At 34.2% G+C, this 27517-nt stretch overlaps 1 protein-coding gene across 2 annotated transcripts in view; it reads right to left on the bottom strand.

Annotated features, from left to right (window-relative positions):
- Nucleotides 1-27517, bottom strand: part of LOC111055620 (tripartite motif-containing protein 3) — an 81382-nt gene continuing 53865 nt past the window's right edge. For both annotated transcript variants that reach the window (XM_039440749.1, XM_039440748.1), the window contains 6 exons: nt 22622-22871; nt 18363-18528; nt 15363-15517; nt 12750-12927; nt 6328-6478; nt 1-1807 (listed from right to left, as the gene is read on the bottom strand). In XM_039440749.1, coding sequence (XP_039296683.1) covers nt 1569-1807; nt 6328-6478; nt 12750-12927; nt 15363-15517; nt 18363-18528; nt 22622-22871 — 1139 coding nt within the window. In that variant the 3' untranslated portion in view covers nt 1-1568. The remainder of the gene's footprint in view (nt 1808-6327; nt 6479-12749; nt 12928-15362; nt 15518-18362; nt 18529-22621; nt 22872-27517) is intronic.

The raw sequence follows: 27517 nt of genomic DNA, 5'->3' as shown, positions 1-27517 counted from the left end.
TATTACAAATATATAGATATAATATCTCGTGCTAAAATACCCCAATGGCGGCCTTGAATTTCAAGTAAGAGCTATCATTGGGAAGGCATGGGCATTGTGGGTCTATATCTCTTTAAGGTCTTTGAATAGACTTGTCTCAATATTAGGGTACAAAAACACTGAAGGTGGAGCGGGGCGTTATGGAGCGTTAAGTAATAAGATGCAACACACTGGCAGCGTCTACTCACACAGCGTAGTGTAGCGTCAAACTTTGGAACAAGCTGGTTTGTTTTTGCAGCATCTACAAGCGGAGCATCATCACAGTGCGAGTGCCCTACTCTTGTACATAATAATGCAAATATTCTACTACATTCTCCCACCATCTAGTACACTAGATATTTAATGTTTACTCAAATTTATTCATTTATTTATTCATATACAAATAAAATTAGGGTAAAATCAACAGGCATGCGCCCAAAACTGTTCTAAACCTTAATTTGAAATACACAGTCTAAAGGTTATGTATACGATAACTTAATTCACACACTATTTTGAGTCCAAAAAATGTATCTACTACAATTTTGAATTAATCAGATTAATTAATTTCAAAATACAAAATTCCCCTGTAATGTGTATTATTTGATTATTCAAAAGAGAAATATTGTACTTTGAAATCAAAAGTAAGGCTATTCTAATCCATTTCATATAATATTCCTATCACATTTCAAAAATTCATCAATTCTCTCACCATGTAGTAAATTTTGTGGGGGAAATTTGGTTCATATTTTTTCCCCGTGCTGAACACACTGGGCCCGTTCTGTGTACATAAAAATGTGGTAAATTTTCATATTCACAATTTACCAGAATCTGTACCAGAAACCAGTTCCATTTCCAAGTTTTCCTACCCCACAGTCAAAGCTTGGTGAATTGTTACAGTTCCAACTATCCGAGCTCTCATTGGTCGATTGAATTTTGTAGTCTGCTTGCTTCTCTGCGGCTGCGCATGCGCTGATAGCTTGTTTACCATAGCATAGAATACATAACCAACAAAATGATGTTTGATAATCATTCGTTAAATTAATTTTTCTCTATAGAAAATTTGAGAGTAATGGAATGAAAGAAACGCACACTTTTCTAGACGGCAAGTTTGTGAAACAACCTTTCTTCATTCACGCAGCTAGTAAACAACAACTTTATAAGTGCCCGCCAAAAGCTTGAACCAACGATTTTGAAATGGGAACATTTTGTACTAGTCACGTGATGGAACAATTCACGATTGGAACTGGAACAATTTACTGTACACACTGAGTCTGGTGCAGGTCACAATGTAGGCTACTGCTGAACTCGCATGGTCAGTCTGTTTGCATAAGTAAAATAACTATTGAATAAGTTAAATAGTTTAATATTTAATAAGTTGGACAATGCCATTTTCTAGGCCCTTTGCGCTTGACGTTCAGATGCTTCCTGTGTGTATAATGAACGCTCTGACCACGCCGCGCCCCGCTCCGCTCCGTCTTCAGTGTGTTTGTACCCTTAAAAATTACAGACTCTCGAATACTATTAATATCCAGATATCGAAACCATCAACTCTACCAGTATCGATATTTCTTAACACAGTCATTGCCGAGATCGACTACGATGACATGTCGGTCGGCAGTTGTAGCGAGTCCGCTCGGCCGCTTCAGTTTGGCCTCGTGCGAGTCCACTACAGACAGGAGTGCTCCGTTGCTCAGTTGAAACACTTGGATGAAGTTGCGTCCTTTCTCCGAGCGAGAGGCAACCAGCATTCCATCTTGGTCTACTGCTACTCCGCCGTATCGGCCACGACCTAATCGAAATACAAAAACAAAATCTACAACCATGTAATAATGTAAGCGTTACAAAATCACAATCAAAAAACAGGGGTCTTTTGCAATAGATTTTCAAATTAAACTAAAATGAGGACTATGCAAAGACTTGAACATTATAACATATTATTACCAGTAGTTCAGAGAACAGTAGAATTCGCTACACTCACTAAAATCACTATTGACACACGCCCGCCTATTCACACACATACAAATTGGAGTATACTGATAAAAGTAATGCAATAGGATCGGTGGTGGACGCTGAGAAATATAAGTTCTTTATATTTTTGAGCTAGGATGCAAGGTTAAAAAGATAAAAAATCTGAAACTTGAAATGTGGGTCTTGGGGGGGGGGGGGGTAAATAATTGAATTACAAAAAATTCAAAATTTTCAACATGTAGCCTAATGTATGAAATAAGACCGCTTTCGAGCTCTGGAAAATAAAAGTTTCCTACACTTTTGAGCACACACAGCTAAAGAGATAAGAAATTTGAAACATGAAATTTGTGACTTTCGGAGGGAGGATTATCCAATATTTTTGAAATTTTAAACATGTGATATATGAAATAAGACCACCTTGGAGCGCTGAAGAATAAAGGTCCTCTACACTTTTGAGCTCGGAAGCACGGTTTAAAAGATAAAAAATCTGAAACTTGAATTAGGACTTTGGGGGGAAAAAATCAAAATGCCAAAAATTATAAAATTTTCAACATGTGATACATGAAATAATACCGCTTTGAAGAGCTGAGAAGAATGAGCCCAATTTGAACCTGATCTGATAAATTATTGAAAAGTTAGGTTGATGTTTAGTGTAAAATTTCCGAATAAAGGGCCGCCATCTTGAAACGGGAATGAATTTAAAAATTTTGAATACATACGTTTCTGCGCCTTGTTTCTAAGTACTTGTATACAAAATTTTATCTAAATCGGACCATAACTGCGGTACAAACAAACAAACAGACAAACGCCGATTGACTTGAAGCAAAATTCGCTTCGCTCATTCAATTACCTTATAACCTCTACAATGTCATTGACCAGTTGTCGCTGGATAGGCTGTGTTAATGTTGCTTAGGCCTTATTTTTGATGAGTGGACGGCCTCAGTCCCCTCGCCATGTATGAACTCTTCCACAGAGTATAGTGGCTTGGATGCCAGCCTCCATCTCATCCTTCTCTTGAAATCAGAAGACCCCAGCCTTCTTATCTCCTCAGGCAGATGATTGAAAACTTCAGCGCCAACATTGCAAATGATCTCTGTGACCTTGAAAGTCTATAGTGAGGTCCACATTATAATGGCAGTGTACGATTGACAATACTGTTGCTGTCCTTTTCTATCATACAACAAAACAGATAGCACTATCTCTCTCTCGCTTTGCAATGTTGTCTATTTGCCAGAATATTTTATATTCACTTTTGACATTGACTGTACAAAACTGACCAAACAACTCTCAGCCGCCATTTTTTTTTCTTCATTCTATCAAAATACTTGAGTAACACAAGTCGTATAATAGATTTAAAATGTATTTTTGAAACAATGAAATAATTTTAAAACATTACCGTATGAGAAACACAAATTAAAATACCTGAAATGACATTTTAAAAGTTGATAACTAACCATCCTAGACTTCATTCATGCTTCAGTTAGCCCACCCGTATAGGTTAGACCTACTCGCACCGGTATAAATAATATTGAAAAGTTATTTCAGAATTAATCCATTGAAATTACTCATTTTTAAATAGGATTTCTATTTTTCTATCATTTTAAAAAGAAATTGGAATAGAATACCTACCAAATAACTCAATTTCTGTTGTTTTGAAATTCAGATTGTTGTATCACAGCTTTTTAAATTAGCCACCATTTTAGGTTTGTATAAAAATAAAAATCTGATCTCAGTCATGAAAGCAAATTTTTGAATCAAATTATGAAAAATATATTTTCTTGATTAATTTGACATTAAATTGATTATTTTATCAAGGAAATGATAATTATTAGATTAAATTTAATGGGATGAATTGAGTAACAGCTGTGTACAGTCAGTGGCAAAATGGAGAGACTTGGCAACGTTTTTATCCTATCTTTCTCCACTGCCATTATAACGTGGACCTCACTATAGCTGATTGGGATGTCAAGGTTCCTTGCAGATGTGGTGTGGTTATGGTGAGTCGCACATCTTTGTTCATACCTTCCAATGTTATCCTTTACATGCACAAGGGAGTCAAATATATACTGACAGTAGAGGGCCAATGGGCCATATGAATAAAACCAGAGCAAATGCTCATGAGCAAGAGCATGGAGCATAATGTTTTGCTCATGAGCAAAAGGTACAAGCAAAAGCATTTGCTCATTTTTATATGAATAAGCTTTACCTTATACTCTTACCTTATGCTCCTGAACTCTGGAGCAAATGCTCACGTATTTTAAAGATTTTTCATCAGCTGATTCGCTTTTGTAGCCTTACTTTGTTTTTATAGCTCACGGAAGCGCTAAATATGCAAGTAGGGTGCACCGCTTGTGTTTGCGTCGTCTGCTCTGTTTTCTATTTATGAATAGAGTTTTAGGTTAGTTGAGTTTAGAATTTTTAAATAATAGCGTGAAAAAATGTCATCTCTATAATAATGTTTAGCATATTCTTATAATATCAATAGCTTCTTATAATCGTCTACACTCTCATCTTCTTAAATGCCTATTTCCTATTTTGTGATGGCTATCGCAGGTAGCTATATTTTGTATTTATTCTTTTGTAGGGATAATGGTGATATATATCATGGTTGAATCTAAAAAGAGTTTTATAGTTCTCAACTATTGGTTGTGATCGTATCTGGTATAGTTTCCTCCTCCTCATACGGATTAGTTGAGCCATTTTACTATGAGCAAAAGGTGATAAGCTGCTCTAGACTAGACTAACCTTTTTTGAAACATTTGCTTCAAAAGTTGAGCAAATGCTCTAGTTTATTCATACAATTTTGAGCAAAAGCTTTTACTTTTGAGCAAATGCTCAAACTATTTTTTTATGAGCATAAGCAAAAGGTTTTGCTCATGTTATTCATAGAAAATGAAGCAAATGCTCCATATTTTAGAAGTATAAGCAAATGCTCAACTTTATTCATATGGCCCATTATGTTAAGAGCCGAGAACAGTGGTCTGCAGTGCTCAGTTCTTCCCACACAGGACAAAATCCTGACTGCCTTCCTTTGCAGCAGCAATATTCTTCCCGTCCCTGCCGCATGACCCCACAGTAGAATTCCATAGGTTACATGACTATGGAATAGGGAATGATAGGCGGTAACCAAATAGTCTGATGAGACAGATGTCTTCAATTTTCTCAGAAGGTAAGAGACTCTGGAAAGCTTGTGACACAACTGTGATACATGTTTGTTCCATGTCAGCTTGGGATCTAACCAGAATCCAAGTAGTTTAACTGAGCATGTACTTACAGGACTAGTGTTTTTCAATGTACTTATTAGTCTTTGTGTCTTGTCCTCGTTCAATTTAAGGATGTGCAAAGGCTAAAAATAAACTTTTTACTGGTGATATGTTTTAAAGTTTCTCGATTTGTATACTATCAAGCTATCAATATGTGCAAAATTTGGAGATCTAAATCATTGCTGTTTTCCCGGTATGCAATCCACAAGTTGACATGTTTTGATGCGAACAAACGAACACACAAACTAACAAACACAACCCTACTCTCTCTTATTATATAGATTGGTTATTTATGTCCAACGGATCTCGAAAACGGCTCTAAAGTTTTTTACGAAATTTGGAACATAGTAGTTTTATCATATAAAGATTTTTACGAAATTTGGAACATAGTAGGTTTATCATATAAATATTCGATTGCACTAAGTCTCATCCCTGGGAAAACTAGCTGAAGACATGAAAAGGATAATAATTATTCATCCTTGGAAAAACAGATTATAATTTCGTCGTCTGTCGATAACAGAAGATGCATGTGTGGGAGAGAAACATAATTATTTCCAGCAGTGTAGTCAATCAGCTTATCTCACGAGAAATATTATCTAGAAATTTTAATCGACTTGATCAAAATAATCTAATTTGTTCATATGACATGGTGTATCATTCTAAATTAGAGTATATAATAATTTTAAAAGTTGATCTTCATTTTACAGTTTCAAGTGATTAGTGAGTGTAATTTTGTTATTCAATTTGGTTTGTAAACAATCTAAATTAGAACGTTTCTGTTTTCAAATGTTTGGGTTGAAAATTGGACCTGAATTCAAGTGTATGAAACATAACCTACTTTTTGAACTATTTATAGTGTATAAATCAAAATTCGGGGAAGAAACAGTTTTGGGCTGTGCCTGTTAGTCCTTCCCCAATCATTTTGGAGAATTGTGTTCTGTTTATCAATAGTTTATAAATAAATAACGAGCGAAGCTTGGTACCCCGATATTTATCACATAACTTGAGACATGGGATAAATGTGTATTCATTAGCATTTGATAAATATCAATATCGTCATATTAATTTGGAAACTTACCCTTGCCCTCAGAGTAGATCTCCTGTAGAAAGTCACCTTTGGCCGAGAATACTTGTATCCGAGAATCAGCCACTATGATTTCCCCTCCAGGTCCCACAGTCACCGACGAGATCAAATTGAAATTTCCCTTGTGGCTGCCTTTCTTGCCAACCTAACAGACACAAGAATACCAACTTTTAGAATTATATGATGTGTTAGAAGTTAGTGTTTGGGAATTTTTGTTTCTTCCATGATTTCAAATTTTCTTAAATAACTTAACATTATATCGTTCAAAGTGGTAATTGAGTAAATTATTTCATCAATTTAAGCCATCTAAAATCAAAATATATAACTTTTATTTCTATTTTAGACTAAAATTGTAGAATTGAAAAACTAACCTTATATCTTGGACTGTTTCATCGCCCAAATATGAAAGAAAAATAGTACAAGGACTACTTTATTATTTCATCTACCAATGTTATTACATCAGTGTCATTTGTATCGTGAATAAATAGATATATTCATTTATTTATCTACAATATTATAAAGGAAAGAATAGGTTTGTACAGTATGCAGTTATGTAAGGGATAGGAAATACGTGAATGAGGCATCAACTCGTCTCAACTACTCAACTTATTAACTTGAATTTTGGATAGAGATTCTAAATTTGCTGAGGATGGATTTAGGCTTTTTTCATTACTATTTATCAATCAATTATAATTAAATGATTTGGAAAAAGTTATTCAATTTGGAATTCAAAGTTTATCCAACCAAACAGAGCTTTCTCCAAGTGATACCATAGCTTGGTAGCTCATGAATGAAAGGTTGCGGGTTCCAGACCAATCAAACTTATTTTTTTGCTGATCATTTTCAACTTTGATGAAGATAAATCTACGTAAATTTGATAAAATAATAAAACAAAATTTTTTATGTTTCCTGGACATAAATGGCAATTGCATTTTACAACATCAAATTTTTCCCGGTGCAAAGCACGGTTACATTTTGAAGATAAGACCTTAGCTTTAAGCCGGCTCCAGACATGCGGCATTCCGCAAACACCTAGCATACTCGCCGAATCACGAGTAGTGTGGATGGATGTTTGGTATTCGGCAAGCAGTGAACATTCGTGCTCGTTGTTTTCCCGGTCGGTGTGGGACTTTTGAACACATCAAAGTGGACGAATGTTCATGTGAAATGTACATACCATATGTTAATATAGAACTATAATCTAGAGATACTACCTCTCCGAAACAGATGGTTAAAATTGGTAACTAAATTAATACCCAGTCCAACTTTGTAAGGTTGGCATTAAGTTGAGGAAGGTTTCTAAACAAGATTTGAGTTCTGTCACTTTATTATCATGGGTGTACAAGGAAAGTGCAATTTTTCCAAACTTTGATTTTTCATTATTTTTAATTAATTCTACAAACTATGAATATTAAATCAAATAATCAATTATCAAACAAATGAAGAATATTTTATTCCTTGCAGTATGATATTATTTTGTGAAAAATCACTATGTATAAGGAAATTATGATTGATGTTAGAAATTAGAAATTGATTTCCTGAGAAATTTACTTTAAGGATTTAGTAGAGTCTCCTTGTATGTCCACGTATGTTAGTATCAAGTTGAAGAACTTATCTATATTATAATAAAGAAAAAAACTGGCTTATACACGTACGGGATAGGAAAATTATGTTTCATGCATCATCACGCCTAAACTACTGGACTGAAATTAACTTGAAATTTTGCATATAATTAACTAAAGATGGTTTTAGGCCTACTTTGAGCTCTTCAAGATTCTACTCGCTCATGTTTTTAATTAGTCAACTTTTAAAATAGACCCTTGCTGAGCACGGGTTACCTGCTAGTTAATGAATAATTCAAATTTTGATAAAAACTAGATAATAACCAGTCCTGTCCAGGTTACTGAATTATTTAAATATTTCTACAAATATTTTTTTTAATCAATTGAAATTAAAATTCTAGGGATTTTCATGTCCTATACAGTTATTGACCGTGTACATAGGGTTAGTTTGGTTTATTTATAAAATCGGAATAAGCATGAAGAGCATCTTCAATATCGAGATTCATGTTTATTTATTTGGTTAGCACAAACAATACAATGATCGAGAAAGAAAAAACAGGCTATTACCTAAAACTTTTCAAATTTCTTAATTTAGTTTCAAATTGCCCAAATATTATACATAGGTTATGTTCATTTCAATTTCCACACCAAATCACAATCTGAGAATATAGATTTGAATAAAACAAACAATTTTAAATTTGGATAGATTGATAGTAAAACTTTCGTAAAAACATGAAACAAACTTCAAATGCACAAAAAGAATGAAACCACTCAAATTTTGAGCTCGAAAATATCACGTTCACCTTAGCTACATAACAGCTGTTTCATGTTGCCGGTAGATGACATTCAGTTGACGAGTATTTGCTATTCCCAAAACGAGCAACTGCTCGGCAAACCACGCATGTGTGTAGATGTGTGCTCGTTAATCGTCAAATATCTAGACGAATAGTTCGCCGAACGCTGAACATTCGCTGCTTGCCGAATGACACCTGGTCTGGAGCCGGCTTTAAGGGTGATGTCTATCATTTCTTCAGGTTGTATATAATTTTTGTTACAGTGAGGTCCACGTTATAATGGCAGTGTTTGATTAGCAATGGTATTGCTATCCTTGTCTATCATTCGACAGAGCGGATAGCACTATCTCTATCTCGCTTTGCTCTGTTGCCAGATCGTCTTTCAACAATGTAGAATTAATAATTCACTAACAAAATATCTCATCTTAAGGCTGGGCAAAGGCTAAAAATAAACTTTCTACTGGTGATATTTTTCCAAGTTTTTCGATTTGTATATCATCAAGCTATCAAAATGAAAAAGTTTTCTCAAGGAAACATTTTTTTCTGATCATTAATTTTTGAGATATGAGTGCCTAAAGTTTGAATTTTTGGGACAGAACATTTCAAATTCGGTAGGATATAAATCCATGAGATTTAGAGGATGGATTCTTTATGGTATTTTTGATCTAGTAGAACAAAATTTTCTCAGAAAATTTTTTTTTACTGAATCAACAATACCATGAAGAATCTATCCTCTAAATCTCATGGATTTATCTCTTACGGAATTTAAATGTTATGTCCAAAAACTTCAAACTTTAGGCGCTCATATCTCAAAAAGTAAGGATCAAAAAAAAAAAAATGTTTTCCTGAGAAAACTTTTTCATTTTGATAGCTTGATGATATACAAATCGAAAAACTTGGAAAAATATCACGAGTAAAAAGTTTATTTTTAGCCTTTGCACAGCCTTAATATTATGAAAAATATAATTTCTTGCTTAATAAAATATAATTGATTATTTTAAACAAGAATTATTTTAAACAGTTAATATTACATGAAAAAACATGTATCTGCTACCGTCTATAGAAGGCATTGACAAGACAAGGAATTTCTCAAGGAAATGGAAACTAATATTAGATCAAATTTAATGGGATGCATTGAGTAACAGCAGCTGTGTACAATCAGTGGCAAAATGGAGTCAATTTGAGATAGACTTGGCTGTTCTGCTATCTTTCTCCACTGCCATTATAACGTGGACCTCACGATAAGTTGCTGCTGAACACGGACAAGACACAGAAGTTTCTCTGCTCCTTGCGACAGGCTGGTCGAGTGGTTGAAACTGATGTGAAGTTGCTGGGTTTTTCCTTGAATACCAGAATAAGCTGGACAAGTCATATTGTCAATGTTTGCTCCAAGCTGTCCAAGATTCAAGATACAAGATTTCTTTATTGCAGAAAACATTTATACAAATGCATAGCATCGTCATAGATTGAACAAAGTAAATAAAAAGTATTTACATTCAAAGAAATGAAAATACAAACACAAGCATAAAAAACAGCAAACAAAATACCCTCAAATTAGAAACTCCTCTTTTCTATATGGACATATTTCTATTAACATCTTTTTATGGCTCTTTTAAAATTACCCACTGCTAGCTCTTTTAAATGTGCAGGAAGCTTATTATAAGCTCTTAAACCAAACTCCTTAAAGCAGTTCAATGTATTTGCATAATTGCACTGGTTCACTCTAAGAGATTCAGAATTTCTAGTGTAATGGTTGTGAACGTTGCTATTTACAGAAATACTTGCTAAATTAATTTCTACATACATAAGACATTCAAGAATGTAAATAGCTGGTACTATCAAAATCTTGAATTTTTTAAATAAATCTACACAGTGAAAACGACTATTCACATTAGCAATGACCCTTACTGCTCGTTTCTGTAAAACAAATAGTTTCTTTACATTCGTATCATTACCCCAGGCAACAACACCATAATAGAAATGAGAATGAAGATAAGCAAAATACACTGAAATTAAAACACTCTTATCAACAATGAACTTCAATCTATTTAACATAAAAATTCCCTTCGACAGTTTGCCACATAATATTTTGATGTGTAAGCCTCATTTTAAATTGATTTGAACTGTAATACCGAGAAACTTTGCATTGTCAGGTTGTAATCTAAATCCAAATTCCAAAAGTTGAGTTTTGTCCTTATTAGGACACAATGAATTAGAAGCTGTTTAATCTTCAATTATTTCATTAACCGTATGTAAACTAACAGAAAGACTATTGTTTCCAGTGCGCTCTATCTTCTGCGAAAGTTGAAATGTGAAATTGGTGCCGGATACCTGCTTACTGTCTACTATGCCATGTTTCACAGCCATGTCTGTTATGGACACTGTGGACGACTGGTGATGTGCTGCTTCTGCAGAGAAAGGCTGTTCGGATGCTGACGGGCAGTGACTACATGGCTCATTGCAGATCACTCTTCAACAAGTTTAAAATGGTTACTGTTGTAAATCAGTACATTGTTGAATGTGTGGTTCGCATCAGAGACAGAGCTAGGAGTGCTGATACTCGTGGTGAGATGCATGGCTATGGAACCCGTCAGACTCACCTTATCAACATGCCAAGATGCCGCTTAGCAAGGACTCAGAGGTGTTATCCTTAAGCCCGGTCCAGACGCTCAACTTTAGCTTCAGTCTTTTGCTCAAGCAAAAGTCGGATCATGTAAGTCATTGCGTCCGGACGGTGAAACGGATGGGTCTTCAAGCTTAAGTCGTCAAACTTAAAATGTATCGGCCGGGAATCTTTTTCCATCAAACCGTCCGTCTTTTGCCTATCCACCAAAACCTAAATCGCGTACTATCTAATGGAGATAGATAAATTGTGATATCAGATTCGGATTCAGCGCCCTCAAATTGATAAAATGCCTCGCGAGTACTTGAAAATAAGCAAGTTTTTTTTATCGATTATATATCACGTTTTTCTCTTTCTTGATTCTCATGATACTCTCAGAATTTAATATTGATATTATTATTTTAGTTCTATCGACAATAATTATTGTTAATATTAAAAATAATTATTAGCATTAGAATGCTAATAATTTGTTTTAAACAACTATACTAATATCATTAAAAGCTTATCGAGTTGAAAGCAGAGAAAAGTCGGGAGAAGAAATAATAAGCTACTTCGAGCTATCAATATTGCATGCCTCAATGATTGCAATTGATAGTCCACACGAAAGCTGATGTTTTACCAAATTACAATGGGATATTAATTGCATGCAAGTAATAATCCACTCGACAGCTGATTTATGATGTCTATAGTCTGATTTTTACGGTAATATTGGCGTTCGAAAGAGACTTCTTTTCCTTTTGTATTATCCTTAAAATGCACAATTTCAAAAAAAACCTTCTATATAGGTCGACGCGCAATTTAAAGAGGAACATAACATACCTGTTAAATTTCATGAAAATCTATTGCCGCGTTCCACCGTAAATGAGGAACATATAAACAAAATTATAAACATATTTTCAAATTCATCTTGCAATGCAACGTGAGAAAATTTGTGTCTTTTTAACAACCAGTCCCTACTCCAACGTGAACGATGAACCCTACCTTTCTTCCTTTTTTTTACACACAAAACAAAAGTGGCCAAGAGTACTAGCTCTTCCATAGTTGATGACGAACTGAGCTTGTGAGCACAAAAATAGGAGAACGGACGACATAAGACGGATGCGTGTGGACGCAATTTTACATCCGTCTTTTGCTTGAACCAAACGATCAGTCTTTTGCTTGAGCGTCTGGACCCGGCTTTACATTGCTTTCAGGATGTTCAATAGGCTACCGGAGTGGGTCAGGGATAGTGGAAGTTATAGACAATTCCGAGCAGTTTTGAAATTTCTCTTGGTGGAGCATCCATTCTATAGTCTGAGTGAATTTCTTGATAGTGAGATGACATTTTGAAACTTTTTTGAGACATGTTTTATAAACCCTGACACAGTCTATCCAGCAGCGCTGGTCAATGACTTAGAATAAAGCTAAAACTAAACTAAACTATAGCTAATCTCTTACCTGGAACAATAGTTTGCCCTCAGTATCGAAGACATAGACACAGCAAGGCCCATTGTCTGCCACCAGGATGTGTCCATAGTTGCTGTCTATAGCGATGTCGATGGGCTCTTGGAATCCCTCGTGAGTGAACGAGTCCAACGATTCACCTCTGTGGTTCAACCTGGTCACTAGCTTCGATCTAATCAACAATAAATTATAAATTAATCAATAAAACTAAGGAAAAAAATAATTTCCTATAATATACAGAGTGATTCAAATAAGGTGTAACCTATTAACAATAATAGGTACGGTAACTTGTTAACCGTTCATTTTACAGAGAACTTTAAATGGGCAACTTCCCTTCTTTTTTTGTGAAATTTTACGACATGCCATTTTAAATTGAAAATTTGGCCACCATCTTTCAAAATGGAGGACAACTTCAATTTTTTAAATGGCAACCCTCATTTTTATGATATTTTTAGATTCTACATAGAATTTTTAAACATTTTTACTCTTGTCATTTTTGTATAAACCTAACAACCGTTTAGGATGTATTATGGCTGTAATATGGATGTATTATTATGGCTGTACATCCTCCTAAACGGTTACGTTTATAAAAAAAATACAAGAGTAAAAATGTCTTAAAATTCTATGTAGAATATAAAAATATCATAAAAATGAGGGTTGACATTAGAAAAAATAAAGTTGTCCTCCATTTTGGAAGATGGCAGTCAAATTCTTAATTTAAAATGGCATGTCGTAAAATGTCACAAAAAAGAAGGGAAGTTGCACATTTAAAGTTCTCTGTAAAATGAACGGTTAACAAGTTGCCTATTGTTACACCTTATGTGAATCAGCCTGTATATGATGAAGGAAATAATTCGCTTTACACATACGGAATAGGAAATTTACGAAGGACAAATCATCAGACAAAATAATTCACCTTTGAACAATCTGAATGAGTTCGTGTTACTTTTCATTCATTCCTTTGTTCCTAAAGTTCATTCATTCCTTTTCTGGTATAGCCCCTGCATTCACTCTTCTCTCTCCTTTTTTAGATAATTGTACCGTTAATTATGAATGAATTTAATTGAATCAAAGTTGTAAAGTCCTTTTCAAGATATTCTACATCTATCTATACTTTACTAAAGGAAAGAACTGGCTTATACACTTACGGGATAGAAAAATTATGTTTGACGCATCATCACGTCTGAACTACTGGACTTATTAATTTTAAATTTTCCATAAATATAGATTCTCAATTCCCCGGGGATGGTTATAGACCTATTTTCAATTAGGTTTCAAAGGTTGGGAAGGTTGGGTTTTGTGTTTGAAATGACAATATGTTGATATCATTTCAAATGTTTTGATGATTCCAGACAATAAGCACAAATAACAAAAACCTGATATACTCTGATATATCGCACTTATGAATGACACCCGGTATAACATGCATGATACACATGACGTCATACATTGTTGCCTCATCACAGCGTAAGGCTTCGAGAAAAAGTTTTTGAGGTTAGGTTTTAGAATCTCAGAGTTTTTGTTGTATATGTTCTCTTCGCTGCTCTATTTGAAGTTAAATTATCCTATATTATCCTTTCTATCCTACATTATTGAACAAGCAATTTCTGCTTATATGTTTATATATCAGTATGTGACCGGATCTCGAAAACGGCTCTAACGATTTTCACGAAATTTGTAACAAAGTAGATTATGATATGAAAATTCGATTGCACTAGGTTTCAACCCTGGGATAACTCGCTGAAGGACATTAAAAGGATAAATACCTTGGAAAAGCAGCTGGAAATTTTGTCCTCTGTCGATACCGTAATGGAAGTGAGTGAGCGAGTGCATGTGAGGGTTATTCCTCAGCTGATCTCACAAGAGAAATAATCCAGCAAGACGTGTGAAAAAATTGTTATTTTGATGGGTGATAGTAGCTTAACTCAGATTTTGATTTGAGCTGTAGTATAAATTTGAAAAGGGACAGTTTTGGGCATAAGCCTGTTGTGCCTCCTCATATAACTGTAAAAATAATTCTACGACTGAAATTTTTTTTATTACTTCCATTGAAACTAGTCACTAGGACTAACCATTAATTTTGTTCTCTTATTTCTTATCCTAAAATATTAATTTTTATTGCTAAAGTTTTCCAGTGAAGCCTACAGTTCTAATCTATAATTTTTCTACTTTAAATTCTTTCGCTACACATTTAATTTATACTTTTTCACTTCACTAGCACTACACCAACTCGAAGGGCTTTGTTCTCTTCAACCTCCTTGTGAGTTCAGTGCTGTCTAGTAGTTGGATGAGTGAAAAAATGAATAAATAAATATAAACTAAAAATTCAATCTTTCGTTACAAATTTTTTATGCTTTTACACTCCAGAGCGAAGCTCGGTCCCCCGATATTCATTATAATTTGTGATTTTCCAGTGGTTTATTTATTGTTATGGGTTGTTTATTTTACATAAGAAGCCTCTTGCTGATGACAAAGATGCATGATGAACATGTGTGTGTGTGTGTGTGTGTGTGTGTGTGTGCATGATGAACATGCATGAACACGTGTGTTGGCATGCACATGCATGTTCTACCGTTTGTGGCCACCCTTAGAAGGAAGACAGCTCACCTCCAATTAATGATAGCCAACCAGCCTCCTGAGTCATTGACAGCAATTCCAGTACATGACCTTCCCGTCAGCCCTTCGCACTCCAAATGTCGAATAAAATGCAAATCTGGTGTCAGAACTTTCACACGAGAGTTACCAGTGTCTACCACATAAACCTGAAAACAATAAAAAATAGTTAAAATTATAGATGAAATAATGGTGAAAATATCAAATTAATTAGGGGATTTCTATTAGATTCAATTATCACCGAGTGATCCGTGGTCTAGTGGATAGAGTGCTTGCGTAGCAGAATAGAGATCCCGGGTTCGAACCCTCTGATTACCAAAAGTTTTTCAACCAGATCGCTCCCGTGTTATCGGATGGGCACGTTAATTGTCGGTCCCGGCTGAAGTATGACAGTCGTGTGGCCCACTGACGGCTAAAATTATATATTCAGGCTGTGGGACCTTCCCGAAAGGGACTCCCCACTAACAAAAAGCCATACGAATTTACTTTTTATCACACATACATATAGTCACAGAATAGGTACAGAATGGAAACTGTCAATAAAACGCCTATATAACCAATGCTTTTTACATGGCACAAATACTAGACACATCACGTGACCTTAGGAAGTTCCAATCCTGGTTTTCTGATTGGCTACCATCAATACTATTACAAAGCGACGCTTCCTAACAAGATGGCGGATTTTTGCGCCAGGGTACTAGCCAAGTTTCCATACTGTATGTATACTGTGATATAGTCTTCTTGTAATATTAATGGTCGGTTTCCGAGCTCGGGATTCAGCTACGTTCTAAACTTCAAACAGCTGGAGTCAGAAAATAGGCTCTCCGAAACGGGGCGTAGTCGCAGTCCACATGTAAATTAAATTTCGAAAAACTAGAAAATTAAACACAAAATAAAATAAACAGGAAATAGTGTAGAGTTACAGTTATTTTGAATAATTTAGGAATACTTCATTTCGTCAAGGAAGAACGTGTCCAATTATAGAAATAAGAAAATAAAGATTTATTTTTTTTCGCCACACTTGGATGTAATGAGCTGGTTTACGTGCGTCATATGGAGGCCGAAAGTGATTGTTTTCCGACCAGGCCGGTAAAACTTTACGGCCCTAGGGCTGTAAAATGACCTTGAATAACAGCTGATCGTGTCCGATCTCACAAATCATAGAGAGATAATCTCATAACGACTGTAATAATCTATATAATTATGTATCGTGAATCGCGGTATTATGTCTATAATATATTTTATAAATTACTGTTTCATAATTTAATATTTATATATAGCCTCAACAATATAATGTTGGCTGCATTGTCCATTGTCAGAAAGGTACGTATCGCTAGTATTTAAAAGTGAAGAATCGAATTTGAAATCAAAGTACAATAATTGTATCAATATTTAAAAGTAATAATAATTATTAACAATTATTGTTTCTTTTTATTATCGAATTCCACTTCTTAATGCAATACAATCAACAATAATAATAAGAAAATACAGCAGAGTTCTGAAGTTTAAGGTAAGCCTACTGGTGAAACTCATCCTTGACTGAAAATTCCTAGTAATTTTTCCGAAATTCATTATTAAAACTGTTAGATAATATTTTTCTTTAATATTAAACCATATAGAGAAAACATTAGGCCCACTCAAGATTGAATCTTCGAATGTTTTCTCTATGATTTAACTATTTTCTATTTAACTATTATGTTTAAATGTTTAAATGTTTAAATGATTGAATGTTTAAGTGTTTAATGTTTAAATGATTGAATGTTTAAATGTTTATATGTTGTGCATTTACGGCAAAACGCGGTAATAGATTTTCATGAAATTTGACAGGAATGTTCCTTTTAAATTGCGCGTCGACGTATATACAAGGTTTTTGGAAATTTTGCATTTCAAGGATAATATAAAAGGAAAAAAGAGCCTCCTTCATACGCCAAAAAAGTAAAAATCAGACTATAGAATTATTCATCATAAATCAGCTGACAAATGATTACACAGATTTGTGGAGAAGCCAGTCTATTGCTGTATTTCCATAAGGTCTGTACTTGTGGATGAGAATACTGCGTGAGGTCTACTGTTCAGAGAGCTACTAGTATACTAGTGATTATTTTTTCTGTGAGGATGATGCCCACATTATCTCTAGGCTTGTGCGTGGGTAATGAGACGGATGATACCTGGTATATCCTGGATATATGAACCTACAGCTTTAGGTGGGTTTCTAATCACCGGGAAACGATTTTCAAACTCATAAATGACATTTAGAGGAGTTCGAATCTCAAAGTATTGATCTAGATGACTAAGAATAATTCACCGAACGTAGTGAGTTCTATGTTTTAACTCGGATTTTCTTTTGTCTGTCTGTATGTAACGCATTTACGGCCAAACGTTTTGATAGAATTCGATGAGATTTGGCAGGAATATTACTTTTTCAACTGCGCGTCGATGTATACACAAGGTTTTTTTTGAAATTTTGCATTTCAAGGATAATATGATAGGAAAAGGAATTACTACATACTCCGATATCACTATTATATATCATCTCTAAAGATAGGATTAATCAGACTATAGAATTATTCATAATCAATCAGCTGACAAGAGGATTACACAGATGTTCTGGAAAAGCCGTGTCTATTTCTAAAATATTAATGTTTAGCAGTCATTGTATTATTATGCGTGCTCATCAGTATCAATATCCTCACATTTGAAAAACAAATTTAATAGGTGATTAAAAATTGTTGAATGAGCTAAATAATGCTGAAAAAATTATATAATATTTTGATTAAAAAAAATTATTTCTCAAATATTTGAAAAATATTTTCATCAGATGGAAAGCTTATCACGGAACTGTATGAATTATCATATGGAATACGAATTCAAACGTGAACTGAGTTTGCTAACATTGCAAACAGGTGACATCAGATACTTGTGGATGAGAAAACTGTGTGAGGTCTACTGTTCACAGAACTACTAGTTGAAGTAAGTATAGAGTAAGTTACTCACGGCTCCTCCGTCGTTATTTACAGCCACAGCGACAGGTTGTAGGAATTCTTCCTTTCCGGATCCCCGACATCCAAATACTTTGAGAGGGTTGTTATGCTCACTGACGTCTATTGTTAGCGGACTGTGTCGAACAGGTCTGTCCAGTACTGTTACCTTAATCTGGTATCTGGAAAGGATAGTAAAGCTGCGTTTACAAAAATGTTAATAACACAAGTTTTTAACATTTTTGTTATCAACCTATGTTAATTACAAAAGTCAATAACATCATGTTGAGTTGCGTTTACACCGGAGTTGATAACATGAGTTATTAATAAAAAGTTGTCAACTTGACTGAATCGACAAAAAATTCTCTTGGAAAAAGTTGATAACTCCTGTTTTCAACAGAAAATTCCTTGTTATTAACAAGATTCATGTTCTCCATCGAAAGTCGGTAAAGATCAAAGGAAATGTGTTATGTTAATAACAAAAGCCTCTTTTATCGCATTAACTTTTGTTAATAACAGGTATCTTCCCCTCAACCCCCTCGCCCAGCATTCCTACAGCTGTTCCCTAATAACTACCGCTGCAGACAAAACACGTGACAAAGTTATTAACTTTTGTTGATAACAAAACTAGCTGCCAAAAGAAAATGTTATTAACTTATGTTGAAAACTTTTGTTTTGAACTCTTGTGTAAACGCATTATAATTTATTTACATTAGATCAGATGAAGATCATTATGTTAATGATCAAACACATGTTTCAATTCAAATTTGAAGGCAATTTTTTGCTTTTTATTCCGGTTGTTATAATTATCATATGAATACTCTCGTTGAAAAAAATCATATTATGGAAGTCAATTATATTGATAACAAGATCTTGTTAATAACAAGGAATTTTCTGTTAGAAACATGAGTTATTAACTTTTGCCAAGAGAAATTTTTGACGATTCAGTCAAGTTAATAACTTGTGTTATTAACTCCGGTGTAAACGCAGCTTAAGAAGTGAAAAGTCAAGAAATTGATAAAATTTGGTCTTTACTACCTAAAAGTTGACTCTCAAACTGAATTAATTTTATATGTTAACCTGAACTGTATTTTATAAACGGTCATGCTGTTTTTACTTTCCTTGCCCTATTACCATAGGTAAGGAAAGTATTGCTTTCCAAAAAAAATAAGGTGCCCTAATTTCAAGTTTTCTATACGTTTCAAGGTCCCCTGAGTCCAAAAACATGATTTTTGGGTGTTGGTCTGTGTGTGTGTATGTGTGTATGTCTGTGAACACGATAACTCCATTCCTAATAACCAATCGACTTGAAATTTTAAACTTAAGGTCCTTATACCATAAGGATCCGACAATAAGAAATTCAATAAAATTCAATTCAAGATGGCGGAAAAAATGGCGGATAATTACTAAAAAACCATGTTTTTCACGTTTTTCTCGAAAACGGCTCTAACGATTTTCTCCAAATTTATACCATGGATAGCTATTTATAAGCCCTATCAACTGACATGAGTCTTATTTCTGGGAAAATTCCAGGAGCTCCGTAATATTGTTGAGAAAAATGGCGGATAATGACTAAAAAGCCATGTTTTTCACGGTTTTCTCGAAAACGACTCTAACGATTTTCTCCAAATTTATACCATGGATTAATTTTATATGTTAACCTGAACTGTATTTTATAAACGGTCATGCTGTTTTTACTTTCCTTGCCCTATTACCATAGGTAAGGAAAGTATTGCTTTCCAAAAAAATTAAGGTACCCTAATTTCAAGTTTTCTATACGTTTCAAGGTCCCCTGAGTCCAAAAACATGATTTTTGGGTGTTGGTCTGTGTGTGTGTATGTGTGTGTGTGTGTATGTCTGTGAACACGATAACTCCATTCCTAATTAACCAATCGACTTGAAATTTTAAACTTAAGGTCCTTATACCATAAGGATCCGACAATAAGAAATTCAATTCAAAATGGCGGAAAAAATGGCGGATAATTACTAAAAAACCATGTTTTTCACGTTTTTCTCGAAAACGGCTCTAACGATTTTCTCCAAATTTATACCATGGATAGCTATTTATAAGCCCTATCAACTGACATGAGTCTTATTTCTGGGAAAATTCCAGGAGCTCCGTAATATTATTGAGAAAAATGGCGGATAATGACTAAAAAACCATGTTTTTCACGATTTTCTCAAAAATTACTAGACCGATTTTTTTCATATTCATAGGCCTACCCTGTATAGTAATTTATCAGCTCTATCAACTGGCATTAGTCTTTTTTTCTGGGAAACTTATGGGGGGTCCACTTCATCCTTGAGAAATGGACTTTGTAACCTCCTTCTCGTGCATGAGGTAGGTAGGTAGAGCAGTTAATAAAAAGAACACAGTCATAGTCGAGATATTTCATCTGTAGAACAGCTGTTTTGACGACTTTTGAAAAAATCATCGAATTTCACAATTTACACAAAGGAAAAAGTACTCTGAAAACAATTATATATACACATATAAAGTAGTCTGATCGTAGTTGCAAATATTTTGCCGCCAATCGTCATTATATTATTCCCCTAAATTATTCTCATCTAAGAATGAGGCTTACAGTTCAATGAGCAAGGAAAGTTGTGTGCGTGTACCACACCAGATTTTTTAGATTGTGGAGAGAATATTTGTCGAGTTATGTTATGTTTTACTACACCACCTCATTCATCTTATTTTATTTTACTATATCACATTATTATTCATAACGTTTCATAAACTCAAGACTAAGAGTTTCTAGGCGACTATATTGAGATCCACGTTATAATGGCAGTGTTTCATTAACAATGGTATTGCTATCCTTGTCTATCATTCAACAAAGCTGATAGCCCTATCTCTTTCTCGCTTTGCTCTGTTGCCAGATCGTCTTTTAACAATGTAGAATTAATAATTCACTAACAAAATATCTCATCTTATAATATTATGAAAATTAATTATGGAAAATATAATTTCTTGCTTAATAAAATATAATTGATTATATTTACGAGAATGAACAGTTATTATTACATTAATAAACCTGTATATATTTCACTCCTGTTTGCAGACAAGATTTTTCTTAAGCAACCAGTATTGTATTCAATGATTTGTAATATCATTTGTGTAATATCTGTATCAGCTAACGTCTATCCTATTATATTAAGCGAGTAATTTCTGTATATCTGAATATATTTTCAATTTGGTTATTTATATTTATTTATATAATTGATTTGTTAATTTATTTATGTTCAACGGATCTCGAAAACGGCTCTAACGATTTTCACGAAATTTGGAACATAGTATGTTTATGATATAAAAATTCGATTGCACTAGGTCTCATCCTTGGAAAAACTCGCTGAACGAAATTAAAAGGATAATTCATCCTTGGCTGGAGCAGCTGAGACTTTCGTCGTCTGTGGATAGTAAAAAGCGAGCGAGTGATTCTGTGGAAAATCAAAATATCGCATTCCCGAAATTCATAAGCTGACGTATAAGCCAGCTGTAAAATATAAACACGATCATTTTAGAGAATTGTGTTCTGTTTATCAATAAATAAAAATAGCGAGCAAAGCTCGGTGCCGCGATATTAGAAGGCATTGTAGATTCTAAGTTGAGCATGTTAAGAAGACAGTTGATGTATATGAGCTCTAGATTTATTGATATAATTCCATTTGATATTCATCAAAGAGTAGATTTAAAGGGAATAGAGGATTCGATTAAGGAAAAGTATTTCTTTTCCCTGGAACCTTTTTCCCTGGTAGTAATAATAGCCTATATTTATATATTTTTTATAAAGCAATCTCTATTTTATTTTTTGTAATTCCTGAGACCTGAATTGTAGTCATATTTTTTCTCTGTTTTATTTGAATTTTTCCTATTGGAAAATCTTTTTTTTTCTCTCTCTCTCTCAAAATTCTTTATCACTCTTTTGTTTTTTGCAGTGAAGTATTTTTTTTTTCTTGTCATCAACTCGATTTTGTACTGTAAATTGTATTTTGTTTTTAGTTTTTATTTTAAATCGGACTTTTTGCGACTCCCACCAGCGGTCAAACTCTTTTTCTTTTGCTGGTGGTGCCTGAAAAAAAATTAGTATTTAGTTCTCCGTAGTTTATTTTATTTTATTTTCTAGTAATAAGTGTTGATTTATTAACCTTTATTTGTTGCATTGTTAAATTCTGGCAATAAAGAATTGAATTGTGAAGACAGAGGATCGGCAACGTTGTTCTCCTATCTTTCTCCACTGCCATTATAACGTGAACCTCACCATAAATACTCACTTTCCAGCCGAATTCGGTCGGAACCTAATGAAATATGTGCCATCCTCGTTGTCGACTATTTCCGTCTCTATGGTGATGGCATGGTGCTGCTCGTTGTGACTCGTCGCACTGGTGTTGGCATTGTTCTGCTCTGCCTCACTCAGCCTGGTCACTTGGGCTGTGATGGGGTCCCCGCCATTGGTGCGCGCTGCGCCGTGGTAGTCCACTGTGCTCAGAATCGCTGTCGTCTCTAGGTTCACTATACACGGTTCTGGAATTCATACAAAAAAGTAATGGTAAACAATATCCTATTAAACTATTTATTCATTGAAGTGAGGTCTAAGATTAAAGTCGACGGTTTTGTATTTCTCTTTATGTTTTTATTTTTACTTTCCTTGCCCTATTACCATAGGTAAGGAAAGTATTGCTTTCCAAAAAATTTAAGGTACCCTAATTTCATGTTTTCTATACGTTTCAAGGTCCCATGAGTCCAAAAACATGATTTTTGGGTGTTGGTCTGTGTGTGTGTGTGTGGTGTGTGTGTGTGTGTGTGTGTGTGTGTGTGTGTGTCTGTGAACACGATAACTCCATTCCTAATTAACCGATTGACTTGAAATTTTAAACTTAAGGTCCTTATACCATGAGGATCCGACAATAAGAAATTCAATAAAATTCAATTCAAAATGGCGGAAAAAATGGCGGATAATGGCTAAAAACCATGTTTTTCACGGTTTTCTCGAAAACGGCTCCAACGATTTTCTTCAAATTTATACCCTAGATAGCTATTTATAAGCCCTATCAACTGACATGAGTCTCATTTCTGGGAAAATTGCAGGAGCTCCGTAATATTCCTGAGAATAATGAATTTTGTTGAATTACTATCACGATTTTCTCAAAAATGACTTGACCGATTTTTTACAAATTCATACCCTGTATAGTTATATATCAGCTCTATTAACTGGCATGAGTCTCCTCCCTGAGAAATTAACAGGGGGTCCAACCCATCCTTGAGAAATTTACTTTGTAACCTCCTTCTCGTGCGTGAGGTAGGTAGGTAGAGCAGTTTATTCAAAAGAACACATGTCGATATTTTATTTGTAGAACAGCTGTTTTGACAACTTTTAAAAAATCCTCAAATTTCATAATTCAAAATGTACTCTGAACACAATCACAATAGTATAATCGTAGTTTTAATTATTTAGCCGCCAATCGGCATAATGTTATTCCCTAAATTATCCTCGTTAATGAGGCTTATAGATAAATGAGCAAGGAAAGTTGTGTGAGTGTACCACACCAGATTCTTGTTTATATTTATGTTCCGCATTTACGGCGAAACGCGGCAATAAATTTTCATGAAATTTGACAGGCATGTTCCTTTTTGAATTTCGCGTCGACGTATATAGAAGGTTTTTTGAAATTTTCATTTTAAGGATGATACATAAGGAAAAGGAGTCTCCTTCGAACGCCAATATCACCGTAAAAATCAGACTATAGAATTATTCATCATAAATCAGCTGTCGAGTGGATTATTAATTGCATGCAATGTCGCATGCAATTAATAACTGAAAGTAGCAAAGTATTTCGAATGTATTCTAGGTACATTGGTATTTTCTCTCGACCTTTCTCTGCTTTCAACTCGGGCTGACCTGTTGCCAGTATCTCTTAAACGAGGTTAGCTTTTGATGTTAGCATTTTTGATACACCAACCCCAACAGCCATTAGCCGTTTTCACACTTTATCTGGCCGACACGACATACAGACAGGATTTACTCTGACAGTATAAGAGGAGGCTGTGGTTTATAACTGCGCGAGGTCTACTGTTCACAGAACTACTAGTTATTATGATTAATAACTTGGGTGGCTCGTTGGAGTAAGTGATAGCGCGCCGGTCTAATAATCAAGAGAACCCGAGTTCGAATCTCGACCGGGTCAAAAGTTTTTGACCACAGCACAATCACATAGATACGGCCACCCCGTCTTTCGGAGGAGACGATAAGCCGAAAATAAAACAAATTGAGAATTCGAAATTCCAAAACTTATAAAAATTAATGAATATAATAACAAATAATGAACAAAACTTTTATCAATAGAATTAATAACATTTATAACTGAACGACGTCCCAAACCATAAAATGCACATCCACACTGATACACCAACTATTTATTTGATCAGATTTTTCTTACACAAGATTTAATTATCATATAACGCTTTCCGGAATTTAGCGCGAGAAAACCAGAAGACATCTAGGCGCCCAGACAAGCTGTTATAAGTTCTTTGCATCCTATATTTAATAGTGCATAAAATTGCATTCAATGAGGCATGCAATGAGGCATGCGATTTATAGTCTACACAGCTGCTGATTTTTTACCAAGTTACATTGAGATGTTGAATTGCATGCGTCATGGAATGCGATTTATAATCCACTCTATGATGTTTGTTTTATGTTATCTTATATTTTATTGACGAGATCCATGTATATAAAGAGTGTTTTTAGGGACTCCCTACCAATACTCTAGGGCATTGTTCCTGGGTAAAAAACATATCTAAATATCATATTTAAATTGTCCGGAAGTCTTCAGTTACTCACACCGCGGCCATTTTGATTTTGTCACTTATTATTTTTTTACTAAATAATGGTTAAACATAGGAACTTGAAACTTTGCACAATCATTTATAACAACTAGACAAAGCTACAAAAAATCATTCTAATTTTTCAAATTCTGAGTTATTTAAGAAACAACATTTTAAATGACTGCCATTTTGTTTTATGAATTTGAAAAATTATCATGATTTTTTGTAGGTTTGTCTAGTTGTTATAAATGATTGTGCAAGTTCAAATTTCGAATGTTTAACCATTATTTAGTAAAACAATAATAAGTGGCAAAATCCAAATGGCCGCTGTGTGAGTAACTGAAGAATTCCGGACAATTTAAATATGATATTTAGATATGTTTTTCACCCAGGAACAATGTCCTATAGTGAGGTCCACGTTATAATGGCAGTGTACGATTGACAATACTGTTGCTGTCCTTTTCTATCATACAACAAAACAGATAGCGCTATCTCTCTCTAGCTTTGCAATGTTGTCTGTTTGCCAGAATATTTTTTCAATTTTCAATTTATTAAAAACACACAAAACAAGACAAAACAAAATTACAAAGAATTATGAAACAAATAAAACACAATAAAATGTTACAAATATAAAAAACCATGGGCTTTGTGGTTGGGTGTGTTGGAGAAGAGAAAAAAAGAGAGGCAGATACCTAGCCAACTATGGTTTCCCATGTAATAGGCAGGCAAAGAAGGGAAGAGAAGAAATGAGGGGAAAAAGGTAAGGGAGAAATGGGGGGAAGGAAGAAAACAGAGGAATAAGTACTCAAAATAAAGGTAAGCGAGTCCACTGAAAAATGAAAAAACAATGCTGGAGCAGAAATCTCGAGTCATATATCTAAATGGAAGAAGAAATTACTGTATGTCCAGTTTTTTATATCCAGTTTAATTTTTCCGCTGATCTTATTGTCCATGAGAAAGTGATTTGGAATGAGGTTTATTATTTTAGTACCTATGTAAATTAACTGCCTCCTTATACATTCAATATTAGTGTTATAGGTTACATATTTGTTAGCAGTGGCCCTTAGATTATAATAATTAAGTGTAGAGTTTATTGTGAGAGGAAAATCGGATCTATATTTTATTAAGTACTCAATTACGGTTTTTATGTATAATTGACGTATAGTCATGACCTCAAATCATTTCACAAGTTTACGCACATCTCCACGACTGTTGCAGCAGCTTCAGTGTTGAGTGTGATATCTTCAGCTATGCAAAAATAGACCAATTGACAAAGGAATTTGGAGAGAATGTTTTGAACACAATATTTGACTTAGCAGCTTTGTTGGGACCAGTTGGAGGGTGAACATATCAAAAGTCCCTACTCCTTGTGCTAAAGGGATGAGGGTGGTTTAATAGTTGTATTTTTCAATGTTTTGCTTACACGCTCCTATCTTGAGAAGAATGCGTTCAACCGACATGACTAACTATTCAGTTTATTGTGAGGAAAATCGGATCTATATTTTATTAAGTACTCAATTACGGTTTTTATGTATAATTGACGTATAGTCATGACCTCAAAATCACTAAAAACCATATGCGTTGGATAGAGACTGGGTTTGCTTAATATAGTTTTGATTATCAGTTTTTGTGCTACAAATAATTCAGCAATATGACAGTTGAAACAGCCTCCCCAAACAACTATGCCATACTGCAGAATTGACTTGACTAGAGCATGATACATCATTTTCAGGTGGTTCTTATTAAGAATTCTGTTAACTTGGTAAAATTTAAAAGATAAATATCTAATTTTTCTACATATGTATTTAATATGAACATCCCATTTAAGGTTTTCATCAATTATGATTCCCAAGTACTTAGTATTATTGACTTTTTTAATGGTGGGACAATCACAATTACCCAAGTTTAAATTGCACTGAGAATGGAGTCTCAAATCTTGATTCTCGTTGGGCTGTCCTACTCTATTGCAGAGAAAGTTATGTAATTCGTTTTTTCAATATTTAAACTCAAGGTATTCTTATCTAACCACTTCTTGATTAAAAGCATATTATTTTCAGCTATGGTATGAACTTCATTCCATGAATTACCGTGAAAAATAGCTGCAGTATCATCTGCAAAGGATATCACAGTTAAGTTTAGAAGTCTTAAATTTAAAAAGTCATTTACATAGAGTATGAAAAGGATGGGAGAAAGTACAGTACCTTGAGGAAGACCATAAGAAGTTAAGTTAGTTACACTAGATTGATCATTTATGGTTAGGGACTGGGTTCTATTACTCAGATAGCTTTTGAACAATTTAAGCGAGACTCCTCTGAAACCATAGGACTCCAGTTTATTGAACAAAG

The sequence above is a fragment of the Nilaparvata lugens genome, chromosome 14 (assembly GCF_014356525.2).
Source record: "Nilaparvata lugens isolate BPH chromosome 14, ASM1435652v1, whole genome shotgun sequence".
NCBI lineage: Eukaryota > Metazoa > Arthropoda > Insecta > Hemiptera > Delphacidae > Nilaparvata > Nilaparvata lugens.
This window is presented reverse-complemented; position numbering and strand designations above follow the sequence as displayed.